Genomic DNA, 12,512 nt, shown 5'->3' with positions numbered 1-12,512 from the left:
TTTTTAAACATGTTGTGGATTCCTTGATTCTTTGGCTGATCTTACATCAGTTACTGTGAAAATTATGTGTGGATGCTGTAGGAAACAGGCACAATGATGTGTGGAATTTAACTAGGGTTCTCTTACTGAAAAGTACCACTCTCCCAAAGATGTCAGCATAGCAACACTATTTCCTGAAATGCATGGCAAACTAGTATTTTCCAGGATTCTCCTTCCAGCACTCCTGACGCTAAATTATATTCCTTCTAGAACTCGTTTACTGAACCAAAAACATATCATAGCCCCAGTTTAGGTTTCACTGACTCAATTCAAAATGCAGTCTTCTCAAATTTGGCGTAAGTCTGTTACATTTCACCTTCTGTTGAGAGATGTGATATTTACAAGATAGCATGACAACCAGGTAGTTAAGAGGATACAAGAAACCTTATTTTTCTTTTTGTTTCCTTGGTTACCCATTCTCACTTGTAATTCTCTCATTTCTATTTCACTTGATAAGGAGGAGGAAAGAGCAAGATATTTGGTGGCTATCTTGTTCAAAGTGTAGTGGGAAAATTATAGCTATCTAATCAAAAGTCTAAGATCTGTTTATAAAATAACTGAATTATTTTGTCTATTTTTAAAAAGCTATCCTTTCCAGATTGCATTTATACCATTTATGGGTGCATATATGCTTTCATTTATGGGCACTCCATCATTTTTATCGGGTTTTCTTAGGCAAGGAATACTCAGAGGTGCTTGCCATTGCCTTTTTCTGAAATGTAATAATAATAATAATAATAATAATAATAATAATAATAATAATAATAATACTTTATTTATACCCCGCCACCATCTCCCCAAGGGGACTTGGGGCGGCTTACATGAGGCCAAGCCCAACAACACATCAGTAAACAACAAAGCAGCAAGCAAAGAAAACAGTACAATTAATATAACTCACATATAAGCAATAACACACACAAATTTAAAAATCTTATGGCCGGGCCAGATGTAATAGATTAAAAATTTAAAACACTGGGCATGAACAGAGACAGAATGTATCTAAGCAGGAGGGTTTTAAAGGATAATGTAGGGAGACCAACCCAACGGGGAGTTAAAGTGCTTCTGAAGACATTTTGCAGGGAATTGACCAGAGCAGGGCATTGTTTCCTTTATTCAGGGAAGGCACACTGGAACAGCCATGTTTTCAGGCTCCTCCTAAAGACTACCAATGTGGGGGCTTGTTTGATATCCTTGGGGAGTGGGTTCCAGAGTCAGGGGGCCATCATAGAGAAGGCCCTCTCCCTCGTCAGGTAGGCGGGTCCCAAACTGTTCAGGGCTTTGTAGGTAAGAACCTGCACCTTGAATTGGGACCGGAAAATGAACGGCAGCCAGTGGAGCTCCTTAAACAGAGGGGTAGACCGCTCCCTGTAAGTCGCTCCAGTTAGTAACTTGGCTGAACCAATTGAAATTTCCGAGCCGTCTTCAAGGGCAGCCCCACGAATTTTAATTGTGCGAAGATACCCTATAATAAAAGTTTCCTGGATAATTTGTGCCATAAAACAACAGAAGTTTAAAACTTACAAATAATAAAATGAATATTAAACCAATTACTGAATATTTCTGATTATGCATCCAGCAGTTAATTTGGTGGTGTAATTTTATTTCTGACTCATGCACTTAAAGGTGTAAAGCTTTGAAAAGGCAGAGGGAATTGAAACATTCCTAATGTAGAGCATTCTTTTTAAATCTGCTAGATGTGAATCATTTCCTCTTAATGGATTCTCATTTTAATTTAAAGATATTATAATATGGTTTAAGGGAGGTGGGAAATAACTCAATTTAGTGCCAGTTTTGGTGTGGAGGCTGTGTCGGAGCGCATATTGCCAACTGTCCCTACCTCCCCCTTAGTTACCCCTTTGTTCACTTTTGGACATATCAGGGCCTAACTGTAGTTGTTAGGTCCAACTAAATACTGAATTGAATCAATTGTTGAATGGTAAATCAACATTTCAGTAATTTTCATTGATTTGGTAGGCCTGCTGTTGCTGATTTAGCAATTGGACTGTGGTATAAAAGTCCATTATTCACCCCTTGTAAAGCATTGTTTCTGATTACCATTAGAATTTTGTTAAGGTTAACTGTGTGCTTTTTCTAATTTCTGTAACAACTAAAAACAACTATGTAAATACTGTCACAGCAGCCATATTTTGACAGTAAATTTTAATCAGTTCTGTGCTTAAGTTAATTCATGGAATTGGTCAATTAAAAAGTGTTTCATGATTTTTTGAGCTGCAGGTTATAAAACTGCTATTTAAAATAAGTACTTGCATATAGGTTCAGATATCTCTGTAGAATCAGCATGCCCCCTTTTCTTCATTTTTTTTAATTTGATGGATTGCTATGGAACAAAGACAAAGAGGCAACTCTTTATTTTTAAAAAAATGTTTTGGTGATTGTTATCTCAGGAGGCAGGCAGGTTCATCAATGGAGAGGCATTTTGTTGAATATTGAGGCCTTAATGACTCTTTAGGTTAATACCTAAAACCAGCAATTTGGACTAGGCCTCAAAACCTATCCAGCCAGTATAGCTGGATAGGTCAGTATGAGTTACCTGATAAGACCTTTTTGGTTCATGTGTTCACACTGGCTGTTGCAGTCTTATCTAGCTTTTTTCCCTAGGCGTCTTCAAAGATATTCCTATGTACATCACACTGCAGTTAGCTGCTGCGGAAGTTACCAGATCATAGACCACTGAAAGTGGGATGCCCCTTTCCAGATAAGGGCATAGTTATTTTACTAGCTGATGTTTATAGAAGGCACTCCATAGTCTTCATGCTGTTTCTACCATAAGGGATTATGGCAGAGAACCAGAGAAATTAGTGAGCATTTGCGTATGTATGTAGAGGAGGCATGCAAGTCCAAACAGGTTTAATACCTTCCCTTCATTCAGAAGAAGCAACCATCACCACCATTTCGGTATTGAGCCTCAAGGACCCTCTCTAGTTAATTGTTGTGACCATGAGCAAACATACTCAGATTTAATTTTTTAACTGTCACATTAAAAGTTGTTTAATTCAGTGATGGTCTTAATTATATTCCAGATTCGTCGTTTGAGAATTGAGATAGAAAAACTTCAGTGGTTACATCAGCAAGAACTCTCAGAAATGAAACACAATCTAGGTACTAAAAATGCAATTCAACATGGCTGTAGTGTTGCCACCTATTTTCAGAGGCAATGACAATACTGTCATTTTAGCCATAATAGAACAAATTATGTTTATATTAATGTAAAACAGTAGAAAATAAGATGGAGCATACTGTCATATAGCTTTTATTTAGAATCTGATATACAATGGTTTATTATGATGACTTAAACAATTCAATGTTATTTCCTGAACTACAATAAGCATCAGTTACAGTTTCAAAAATGAATGTGAATTGGTTGTTTTTAAAATCATGAGGGAGATTTGCTGTAAATTTGTCTAACGTGGTTGTACTAAAGCATATTTTGTTTGCTTATTATTTCCCCATTGTTAGTTAGATTTGTCTGTTTGAATCACATTTATAGTTAGGACATGAAAGCCATAGTTTTTAGTCAAAAGTCACAAACACAACTCATACTAAAGCTAATATTTGCAGCTTAGAAAACAGCATTGTTTGTATATATTGAGCAAAATAAAATAACTACTTTTCATCATGGCTTTTTATGAAGTATTATAATCCCAAATTGCAAATCTAGACCAAAAACATACAAAACCACCTTTTAATTAAACTAAAAAAAGCTATAAGGAAAAGTATTTTTTATTTTCATTTCATGAATTTTCTTTCAATAATTTGGTTATTCTTTTGATAATTAAGTTCTTATTTGTAATAATTTGACTTGAACGTTAAACCATTCCCCTTTCCTTATGCAAGTTGCTGATTTCTGATTGATAGTTTGCAGTTTACCATTTAGACTTATCTGTTATCTAGAACTCACAATGGCAGAAATGCGGCAGAGTTTAGAACAGGAAAGAGATCGCTTAATTGCAGAAGTGAAGAAACAGCTAGAACTGGAAAAGCAGCAGGCAGTGGATGAAACCAAGAAGAAGCAGTGGTGTGCCAACTGCAAAAAAGAGGCCATTTTCTATTGCTGTTGGAACACCAGCTATTGCGATTACCCTTGTCAGCAAGCTCACTGGCCAGAACATATGAAGTCCTGCACGCAATCAGGTAACCAACTACTGTGTTTACAATTACAGTGGGTTTGGTTCCAGGATCCTTTGTGGATTCCCAAATCCATGATGATCAGTTCTCATTACATGCAGTGGTGTCCCTTATATAAAAGGGAAAATTCAAGATTTGTATTTGGGATTTTCCTCCCAAATAGTTTAAAGCTGTGGATGGTTGAACCTGTGGATACAGAATTTGTGAATATGTAGAACCTACTGTAAACTGTTTAACTGTCAACCTATTCATGAGGGAACTTAGCCTGGCAAGCACTCTCATTTCTTATTTTATTTTAATTCTATTTGTTTTATTATAGCCACGGCAACACAGCAAGAAACAGACACTGAAATTAGCACAGAAACATTAAACAAATCATCCCAGCCTGCATCCAGTGCACAGCCTGCACCTACAGAAACTGCCAGTACTCCAAAAGAAAAAGAGGCAACTGTTGAAAAGAGCAAGGAAAGTGTTACGGTAAGTAATTTTTTTTATTTACTCACCTATTCTTTGATCTGAATTTATGTATGAATAATAAGAATAAGAATAAGAATAAATCTGGTAATAAACACAATGCAGAGCAGAAGAGAAAACTGGCAAAAGAAGGCTCTCCATGGACAGTTCCTGGGGAAAATTTGAGAGCCAAATTGACAAAGAAAAAACATGGATGTGACTCACAAATTGAACTTTGAAAAAGGAGACTGAGGGCCTGATTCTGGCAGCCCAAGAACAAGCCATTAGAACAAATGCCATCAAAGCTAGAATTGAAAAGGTGACAACAGATCCAAGTGTAGACTCTGCAAGGAAGCAGATAGAATCATAGAATCAAAGAGTTGGAAGAGACCTCATGGGCCATCCAGTCCAACCCCCTGCCAAGAAGCAGGAATATTGCATTCAAATCACCCCTGACAAATGGCCATCCAGCCTCTGCTTAAAAGCTTCCAAAGAAGGAGCCTCCACCACACTCCGGGGCAGAGAGTTCCACTGCTGAACGGCTCTCACAGTCAGGAAGTTCTTCCTAATGTTCAGATGGAACCTCCTCTCTTGTAGTTTGAAGCCATTGTTCCGCGTCCTAGTCTCCAAGGAAGCAGAAAACAAGCTTGCTCCCTCCTCCTGTGGCTTCCTCTCACATATTTATACATGGCTATCATATCTCCTCTCAGCCTTCTCTTCTTCAGGCTAAACATGCCCAGTTCCCTAAGCCTCTCCTCATAGGGCTTGTTCTCCAGACCCTTGATCATTTTAGTCACCCTCCTCTGGACACATTCCAGCTTGTCAATATCTCTCTTGAATTGTGGTGCCCAGAATTGGACACAATATTCCAGATGTGGTCTAACCAAAGCAGAATAGAGGGGTAGCATTACTTCCTTAGATCTAGACACTATGCTCCTATTGATGCAGGCCAAAATCCCATTGCCTTTTTTTGCCGCTACATCACATTGTTGGCTCATGTTTAACTTGTTGTCCACGAGGACTCCAAGATCTTTTTCACACGTACTGCTCTCGAGCCAGGCGTCACCCATTCTGTATCTTTGCATTTCATTTTTTCTGCCAAAGTGGAGTATCTTGCATTTGTCACTGTTGAACTTCATTTTGTTAGTTTTGGCCCATCTCTCTAATCTGTCAAGATCGTTTTGAATTCTGCTCCTGTCCTCTGGACTATTGGCTATCCCTCCCAATTTGGTGTCGTCTGCAAATCTTGCCCGGTATCGACGTGAGGCTGACCGGACGGTAGTTGTTTGGGTCATCCTTTTTTCCCTTCTTGAAGATTGGGACCACATTGGCCCTCCTCCAATCTGCTGGAACTTCTCCCGTTCTCCAAGAACTCTCAAAGATGGTTGCCAATGGTTCCGAAATGACTTCGGCTAGTTCCTTCAATACTCTGGGGTGTAGTTGATCTGGCCCTGGGGACTTGAACTCATTAAGAGCGGCCAGGTATTCCTGGACGACTTCTTTCCCAATTTGGGGTTGAATGTCCTCCAATCCCTCATCCACTCCATCTTGCTGAGGTTGAAGACTCTCTTTTTGTGAGAAGACCGAGGCATTAAGTAGTTCTGCCTTTTCCCTATCCTATGAAACAATAGATTATATCCTCAGTTGCTGCAAGATTGTGCAGACAGATCTTTGCTCAGGTGATTCATTGGAACTTGTGCCTGTGACAAAGAACTGGTGGGATCACAAGCCTGAAAAGGTTACACACAAATGAACACGTAAAACTACTCTGGGACTTCTAAATTCAGATAGACAGAGTTTTGGAGCACAATACTCCTGACCTCATGATTGTTTTAAAAACAAAGTATGGATCATCGATGTTGCAATCCCAGGCGACAGCAGGATTGAAGAGAAACAACTGGAGAAGCTGATACGATATGAGGATTTAAAGATCAAACTGCAAAGACTCTGGCACAAGACAGTAAAGGTGGTCCCAGTGGTGATCGGCACACTGGGTGCAGTGCCTAAAGACCTTGGCCTGCACTTAAACACACTCGTTGCTGACAAAATTACCATCTGCCAGCTGATCTGCATGCATTGTTTGCCAATACATCACACAGTCTTCGACACTTGGGAAGTGTCCGATGTGTGATCCAATACAACAGCCAGCAGAGTGATCTTGTTTGCTGTGGACTCATCTCGTTGTGTTTCTAAAAATAAATTTTATTTATATCCTTATTTTCTCCCTCACGGGACCCAAAGCTGCTTACAACATATTAAAATCATGTAAACAACAAACAATAATGTATAGAATAACTTTTTTCAGTACAGAGACAGAACCTTAGTCTCTCATCAACATTCTGTGTCTCAAAAACATTTAACACGTTTCGTTAGTTCTGTCATATACTGGTAATAATGTACTTGAAAATATATTTAAATTATGTTTACACACATGCTTGAAGATACATATCAAGGAACAGACAAGTTCCATATTGCCTGTATTGTATTTTGTTTTAGGCAATCTCTTTGTCTAGGGGCATAACCTGCTTGAGTCAATTTTTCATAGTTCTGTGTTTGTGTTATTATCCTTCTGTGGTCTCTGACATGTGTCTTGATTTTAATTCACAGACTATTCCTGTAGTAGTAAGCCCTACAGCTGGAACTGTGGCCATGAGAACAGGAGTTCAATATGTTCAAACAACGATGCCTGTCCAAGTGCGGAGAGTCTAACTGCTCATGCTAATGAACGAATTACGGCAGCTGTTGGAATAGATAATAACCTCTGTAATAGAAATGTGAAGAAAAAGTACCCACAGTTGATTGAATTAACCTCAAAGGTTCTGACTTTTAGCTTTGTACATGTATACAAAGCATTTAACTACACTACATTAATGTAAAGCATTAGTGGCTGGCTTTAAAAAGCTCAAGGACTGGTAAAATGTACGGTAAATCTATGCTTCTGTTGTAAATGATGTACAATTTGTGGATGATGTTAGAGTGCCATCTCCTTTTTATATTTGTATGGACTTCAGCGTAAAAGAAGTGTTGGAAGTTGGTGAAGGAAAGGTTAAATCTGACTTGCCGCAAATATCACTCTGGTCTTCTGGGAACTGCAGTTGCACACATTAATCATTCTTCCTCTCTGGGATTTACGGAAGAGAAGACTGGACCATTTGTCTTTCCTTTGGAAATGAAAATAATGCCTGCACGTCTGTTTGTGCAACTGAACCTTGGTCGTTTTAAATTTGTCAACTTAAACATTTCCCATCTTTGGACCTCAAGTACATTAAAGGGCATATTTTGTGCTGCATATTTAAAATGAGAGAGATTGTTTACAAAAAAAAAGTTTAAATTTCATTCATGCTAAGAGCAGGGGAAGTAGAGTGCTTCAATATAGATGGAATATACTGATCAATAATTCCAGAGATAATAAAAGTGGGTATTAGGAACCATTCTTCCTACTGGATTGTTTCAGTTTTGACAAGTACATATGTGTCCAAAGGATGTTGAAATGATTTTAAAGGGAACAGGTGCCAGAGATGGAGAGGACTCTATTACCTGGAAAACATGGGCAAGAGGCATTGCTGCTGGGCTAGAGCATGTATTATGGAATTTTTATGTTTCTATGTAAGCATGAAAACAGTACAGTATGAGAGAGAAAGTAACCCATGAAAACACTGTCTGTTACACTTATACTGTAGTACGATTTTGTATGTTGTGTAAACAAAAGCATTGAACAAAGCAAGGTGATGTATGTATATGAGAAAATAATTGTATGATATCATTCCAGTACATTTTGTTGTACATTTTAGTCATATTGATTTCTGCCATTGTTTATAAAGGATGCAGTTTGTACAGTCTCCAGCTAGTACACACCTTAGTGGAAAGGAAGAAAAAAATAGAAGGAAGAAAAATCAAGAGCAGACTATTTGTGAATTGCAGTTGTGTCAAAGATAGCCTAGCTGGCCTTATTTGTGAAGCATAATTGCTTTTAGCATATGGAAGTATTTTTTCACATTTTCTTTGTATAAAATTTGTATTAAACTAAATATCTTTTTTGATTATTGTGTTTCTTTGTGACTTTAAAACAAGTGACACACAACATGTTTTGCTATTCCCTGGGTGTTTTCCTGGGCTTTTCCGTCTCTCTTATTTTTTCTTAATCAGACTTTTTAAGGAAAATTGGTTCATATTGTATTTCCACTTTCCTTTTGAAAGCCAGGTTTCCCAAGTACTCATTTAAAAACTTGCATTCTGCTTTAGTTATATTTTCTTGGTAGTTTCAGCACTAAGTGCTTTACTATTTGGCATGCTTGCTTTTAATTTAAAGTTTTATTTCATTTGGACTGCCTTTCAGTGGACATTGTGTCTGGTTATCGTTGCAGTCATTCCAAGCAATGTTCACAAGTGTTGGGAAGTTGGATGTCAACATTTCCCCCCTTTGGGAAGATATATACATCCCCTTCTGTGTTTCTCCTTAATAATAAGCATACACAGAATAAAAAGAAAAGAGAGTTTTTTCTCGTTTTGCAAATTGGGAGCCACTATTTTGTGGCTTAATATGGAAGGCACAGGGCATTACAAATTATCTAGGTATAAAGATACCATAGACTAATGAATGAGGTGCCCCAGTGATCTCAATGAACAGTTGAGCTTGTATAGATGAAAGAATTCCAGAATTCCCAAATTATGTAAAGATCATGTTGTCAAAGGCTTTCGTGGCTAGAATCACTGGGTTGCTGTGAGTTTTCCAGGCTGTATGGCTTCTGGAACATGGCTATACAGCACAAAAACACACAACAATCCTATGTAAAGATCAATAGTTAGGGAGTGGGATTCAGTCTGTGAGAAGTTCCATTCACTTTCTCATCTTTAGTGTTTGCAGTAGTTCTCCATACAATGTTTATGGACCTCAGAGTGACTCCATCACAGAACGGAAGGTTCAAGGTAAGAGGAGATAAAAATTCCTCCTGAAGAAACAAATGCTCTAATGATGGCTGGATCCCATTTAACTTTTAACAGGTGGGCAATAGCACTCTTAACTGCCTCCACCAGATTTATCATCTTTCTTAAAGTGCTTTTAATTAAACTGATGAAAGCTTTGAAACTTTTTAAACACAGAAGTGAAACAGCACTTTTTAAAGTTACACCATAACCAAAACACAACAGCACAGCAGCAGGATAATGTGGCCCTGTTAGTATAAAGTGTGAGGGATGCATGCAAAAACAGTTGGTAGTAGCACACATCTAGTTGGGAGGGTTTTTTTCCAAGTTCAGTGTAGCCCTATTTTAACATTTAGAGAAAGGCTGGTTTGCTATCTGTTGGGGATGCTTTGGTTGTGTATTCCTGCATGGCGGGCTGGATTGGTTGGCCCTGGTGGTCTCTTCCAACTCTGGTTATATAAGTTAATATGAAATGGAACTGGGCCAGTGGGTGTCCAGGAATATTGGATTCTAAAGATGTCTTAGAAGATATAGCCTAGTCTTGTTTTCTATGTGAACCAAAGATTTCTTTTGTCCCACATTTGGAGACCTATGGAGAGATTCTGCAGCATGTCACCTGTTTGTAAAAATAATATTGCATGTCTCTGTTTAAAGACAAAAATGTGGTATATTACTTGTGCAAACAATTGTGAGTTGGATTGCTCTCCAACTACCTTTTAAACCTTAGAGATGAGAAGTTTTGTTTAAAAAAGAGTCAACTATTAACAGTGGGTTGTTACTAAGATGCTGGATTCTCTAACAGTTCATTAGACTAGGCCCAGGGTTAGAATTAAAAGACATAGTTGTGTTAGTGTGGAATATAAGTATGTAAGGGGATATTGTAGCACCTTAAATGAAAAATAACTAAGGTGCTACAAGATCTCTTTGCACACCATTAATTACACTCTTACACCTTTTAAAAAAAAACCCTTAACTTTCTCATCTCTGTTAAATCAATGGCCCAGTTCTGAAAGGAGTGGGCAATGCATAATGATCAATTACGTCATTTTAAGCTGAAGTATGAAGATGAATTCACCTTTCTGTGTTGTAAGTGAATTTTAGTCTCTTTTACTAGGAGTTTCAAGGAGGAGAGCTCTCTAATCATAGCCACCTCTACTACCTGTCAGAACAACTGAAATGTAGAGGATTATGTTTTAATAACATGAAGCAATGTTTTATGCGCTGTGAGGTTTCAACAGATCTAGCACCAACAGACAACATATTCAGGTTAGAACCAAAGACCTAGTGCAATTCACCACTGGTGCATTATTCAGTCATGATCAGAACCACTACAGTAAGTATAGTAGCTAGACTGTAGTAGCCCATAGAGACCACAAGATTAAAAATCAAAGTAAGAGCATACAGTCCTCTTAGAGTGCAACTCATCCACAGAGATATTGTAATAAAAATTAAATCACTAGCAACTCCCTAAGTGTAGACAGTGGCAGGTGATTTGTTCATCAGGTAATAAGATGTGGGTAAGCACTGAGGAAAACTTGCTCAGCATGTCCTACCCTTGTCAACCTGGAATCCACGATTATTATTATTATTACAGGAAGCTGCCTGCTTCTGCGACAGACTCCAATCTGTAACCTGGTACTCCACTTTGACTCAGGTTCTGAAGACTGGCCAAATCTTTCCCATCACTCCTTATCTAGCCCTATTGTTGGTGGAGTTTGGCTGCCTGCATTTTGTGGACAAGCTCTGACACAAGCTAAGATCCTCCTTAACAAATATACAGATTTGCTTTTTTAGTAGTATCTTAACATGCATCGAGGTAGACATATTCTATGATATAGCCTGTACACATAAGAATCTTGTAGCACTTTTGAGGCTAAAATAGAGATATAATGAAAATTTTGCTTTTGTAGATCAGGTATACCTAGTTTCATGAGGACTAGAAGATCTTCATGTTTTCTAGGAGATAGTGCAGTTTATTTTTGATTTTGGACTTCAGCTTCTACTGCCCTTAACTGCTGGATGCCTGGGGCTGATGAGAGTTGTGATTTAACATCTGGAGACCTCGGTTTGCCTATTCCTGTCGTAGTGGATGTCCCATTTAACATACAGGTGGATCATGTGATCTTCTATTTTTCTTGATTTGCCATGCCCATCTCCCTTTCCTAAGCTTAGCCATAAATAAGGGATGATAAGGGAGGAGGTTGTAGTTCAATAGTCTCTTAAGAAATACACATTTGTCACTCTGGGGTTCAAAGGTCTATCCAACTTTTTAGACATGCCTCAGATGGTACTGCTTCTGTAGATGAATTTCATGACTGGCAGGTTTCAGAGGAAACGCCATTAGTCCGGCAGTGGAGGAGCTTCCTCATTCAGGGTCCTGCTGATGTTCCTGGAAATCCATGTATCTCTTTGTGATTACAACCTCTAATTCTTGCCATATTAGGTAACAGTTCTGTTATGGCAAGAATTGTAACTTTTTATTCCACATATTTCCAGTAACAAAAGAGTTTATTCTTGAATGTTAAACGCCTTTTTGGGGATTCCCAAACTAAGTCTTTCTCAAATAAGAGTGCTTTTTTGGCTTCACATTGACTGCATTTTTTGCAAGATGTGGAATTTCAACTTACTAGGGACCAGATACCTAGTTGACTGCAAATTTGTAACAAAGGAAGGACGCTGAGTGTAAGGTAGAGGCTTACGCTTCTACGATGAATGTTTTTTTTATGTATTGTCGAAGGCTTTCATGGCCGGAATCACTGGGTTGTTGTAGGTTTTTTCGGGCTATATGACCATGTTCTAGAGGCATCCTCTCCTGATGTTTCGCCTGCATCTATGGCAAGCATCCTCAGAGGTCACCTCGCTACCTCTGAGGATGCTTGCCATAGATGCAGGCGAAATGTCAGGAGAGAATGCCTCTAGAACATGGCCATATAGCCCGAAAAAACCTACAA

General features: G+C 38.4%; 1 protein-coding gene across 6 annotated transcripts in view; it reads left to right on the top strand.

The window, feature by feature from the left end:
- Nucleotides 1–8,678, top strand: part of ZMYND8 (zinc finger MYND-type containing 8) — an 84,254-nt gene extending 75,576 nt beyond the window's left edge. For all 6 annotated transcript variants that reach the window (XM_060772164.2, XM_060772161.2, XM_060772162.2 and 3 more), the window contains 4 exons: nt 3,081–3,159; nt 3,952–4,191; nt 4,505–4,662; nt 7,246–8,678. In XM_060772164.2, the coding sequence (XP_060628147.1) occupies nt 3,081–3,159; nt 3,952–4,191; nt 4,505–4,662; nt 7,246–7,347 (579 nt within the window). In that variant the 3' untranslated portion in view covers nt 7,348–8,678. The remainder of the gene's footprint in view (nt 1–3,080; nt 3,160–3,951; nt 4,192–4,504; nt 4,663–7,245) is intronic.
- The last annotated feature ends 3,834 nt before the right edge of the window (nt 8,679–12,512 follow it).

This window comes from Anolis sagrei, chromosome 4 (genome assembly GCF_037176765.1).
Source record: "Anolis sagrei isolate rAnoSag1 chromosome 4, rAnoSag1.mat, whole genome shotgun sequence".
Classification (NCBI taxonomy): Eukaryota; Metazoa; Chordata; class Lepidosauria; order Squamata; family Dactyloidae; genus Anolis; species Anolis sagrei.
Note: the sequence above shows the minus strand (reverse complement) of the source record. Positions and strands in the feature narration are given on the sequence as shown.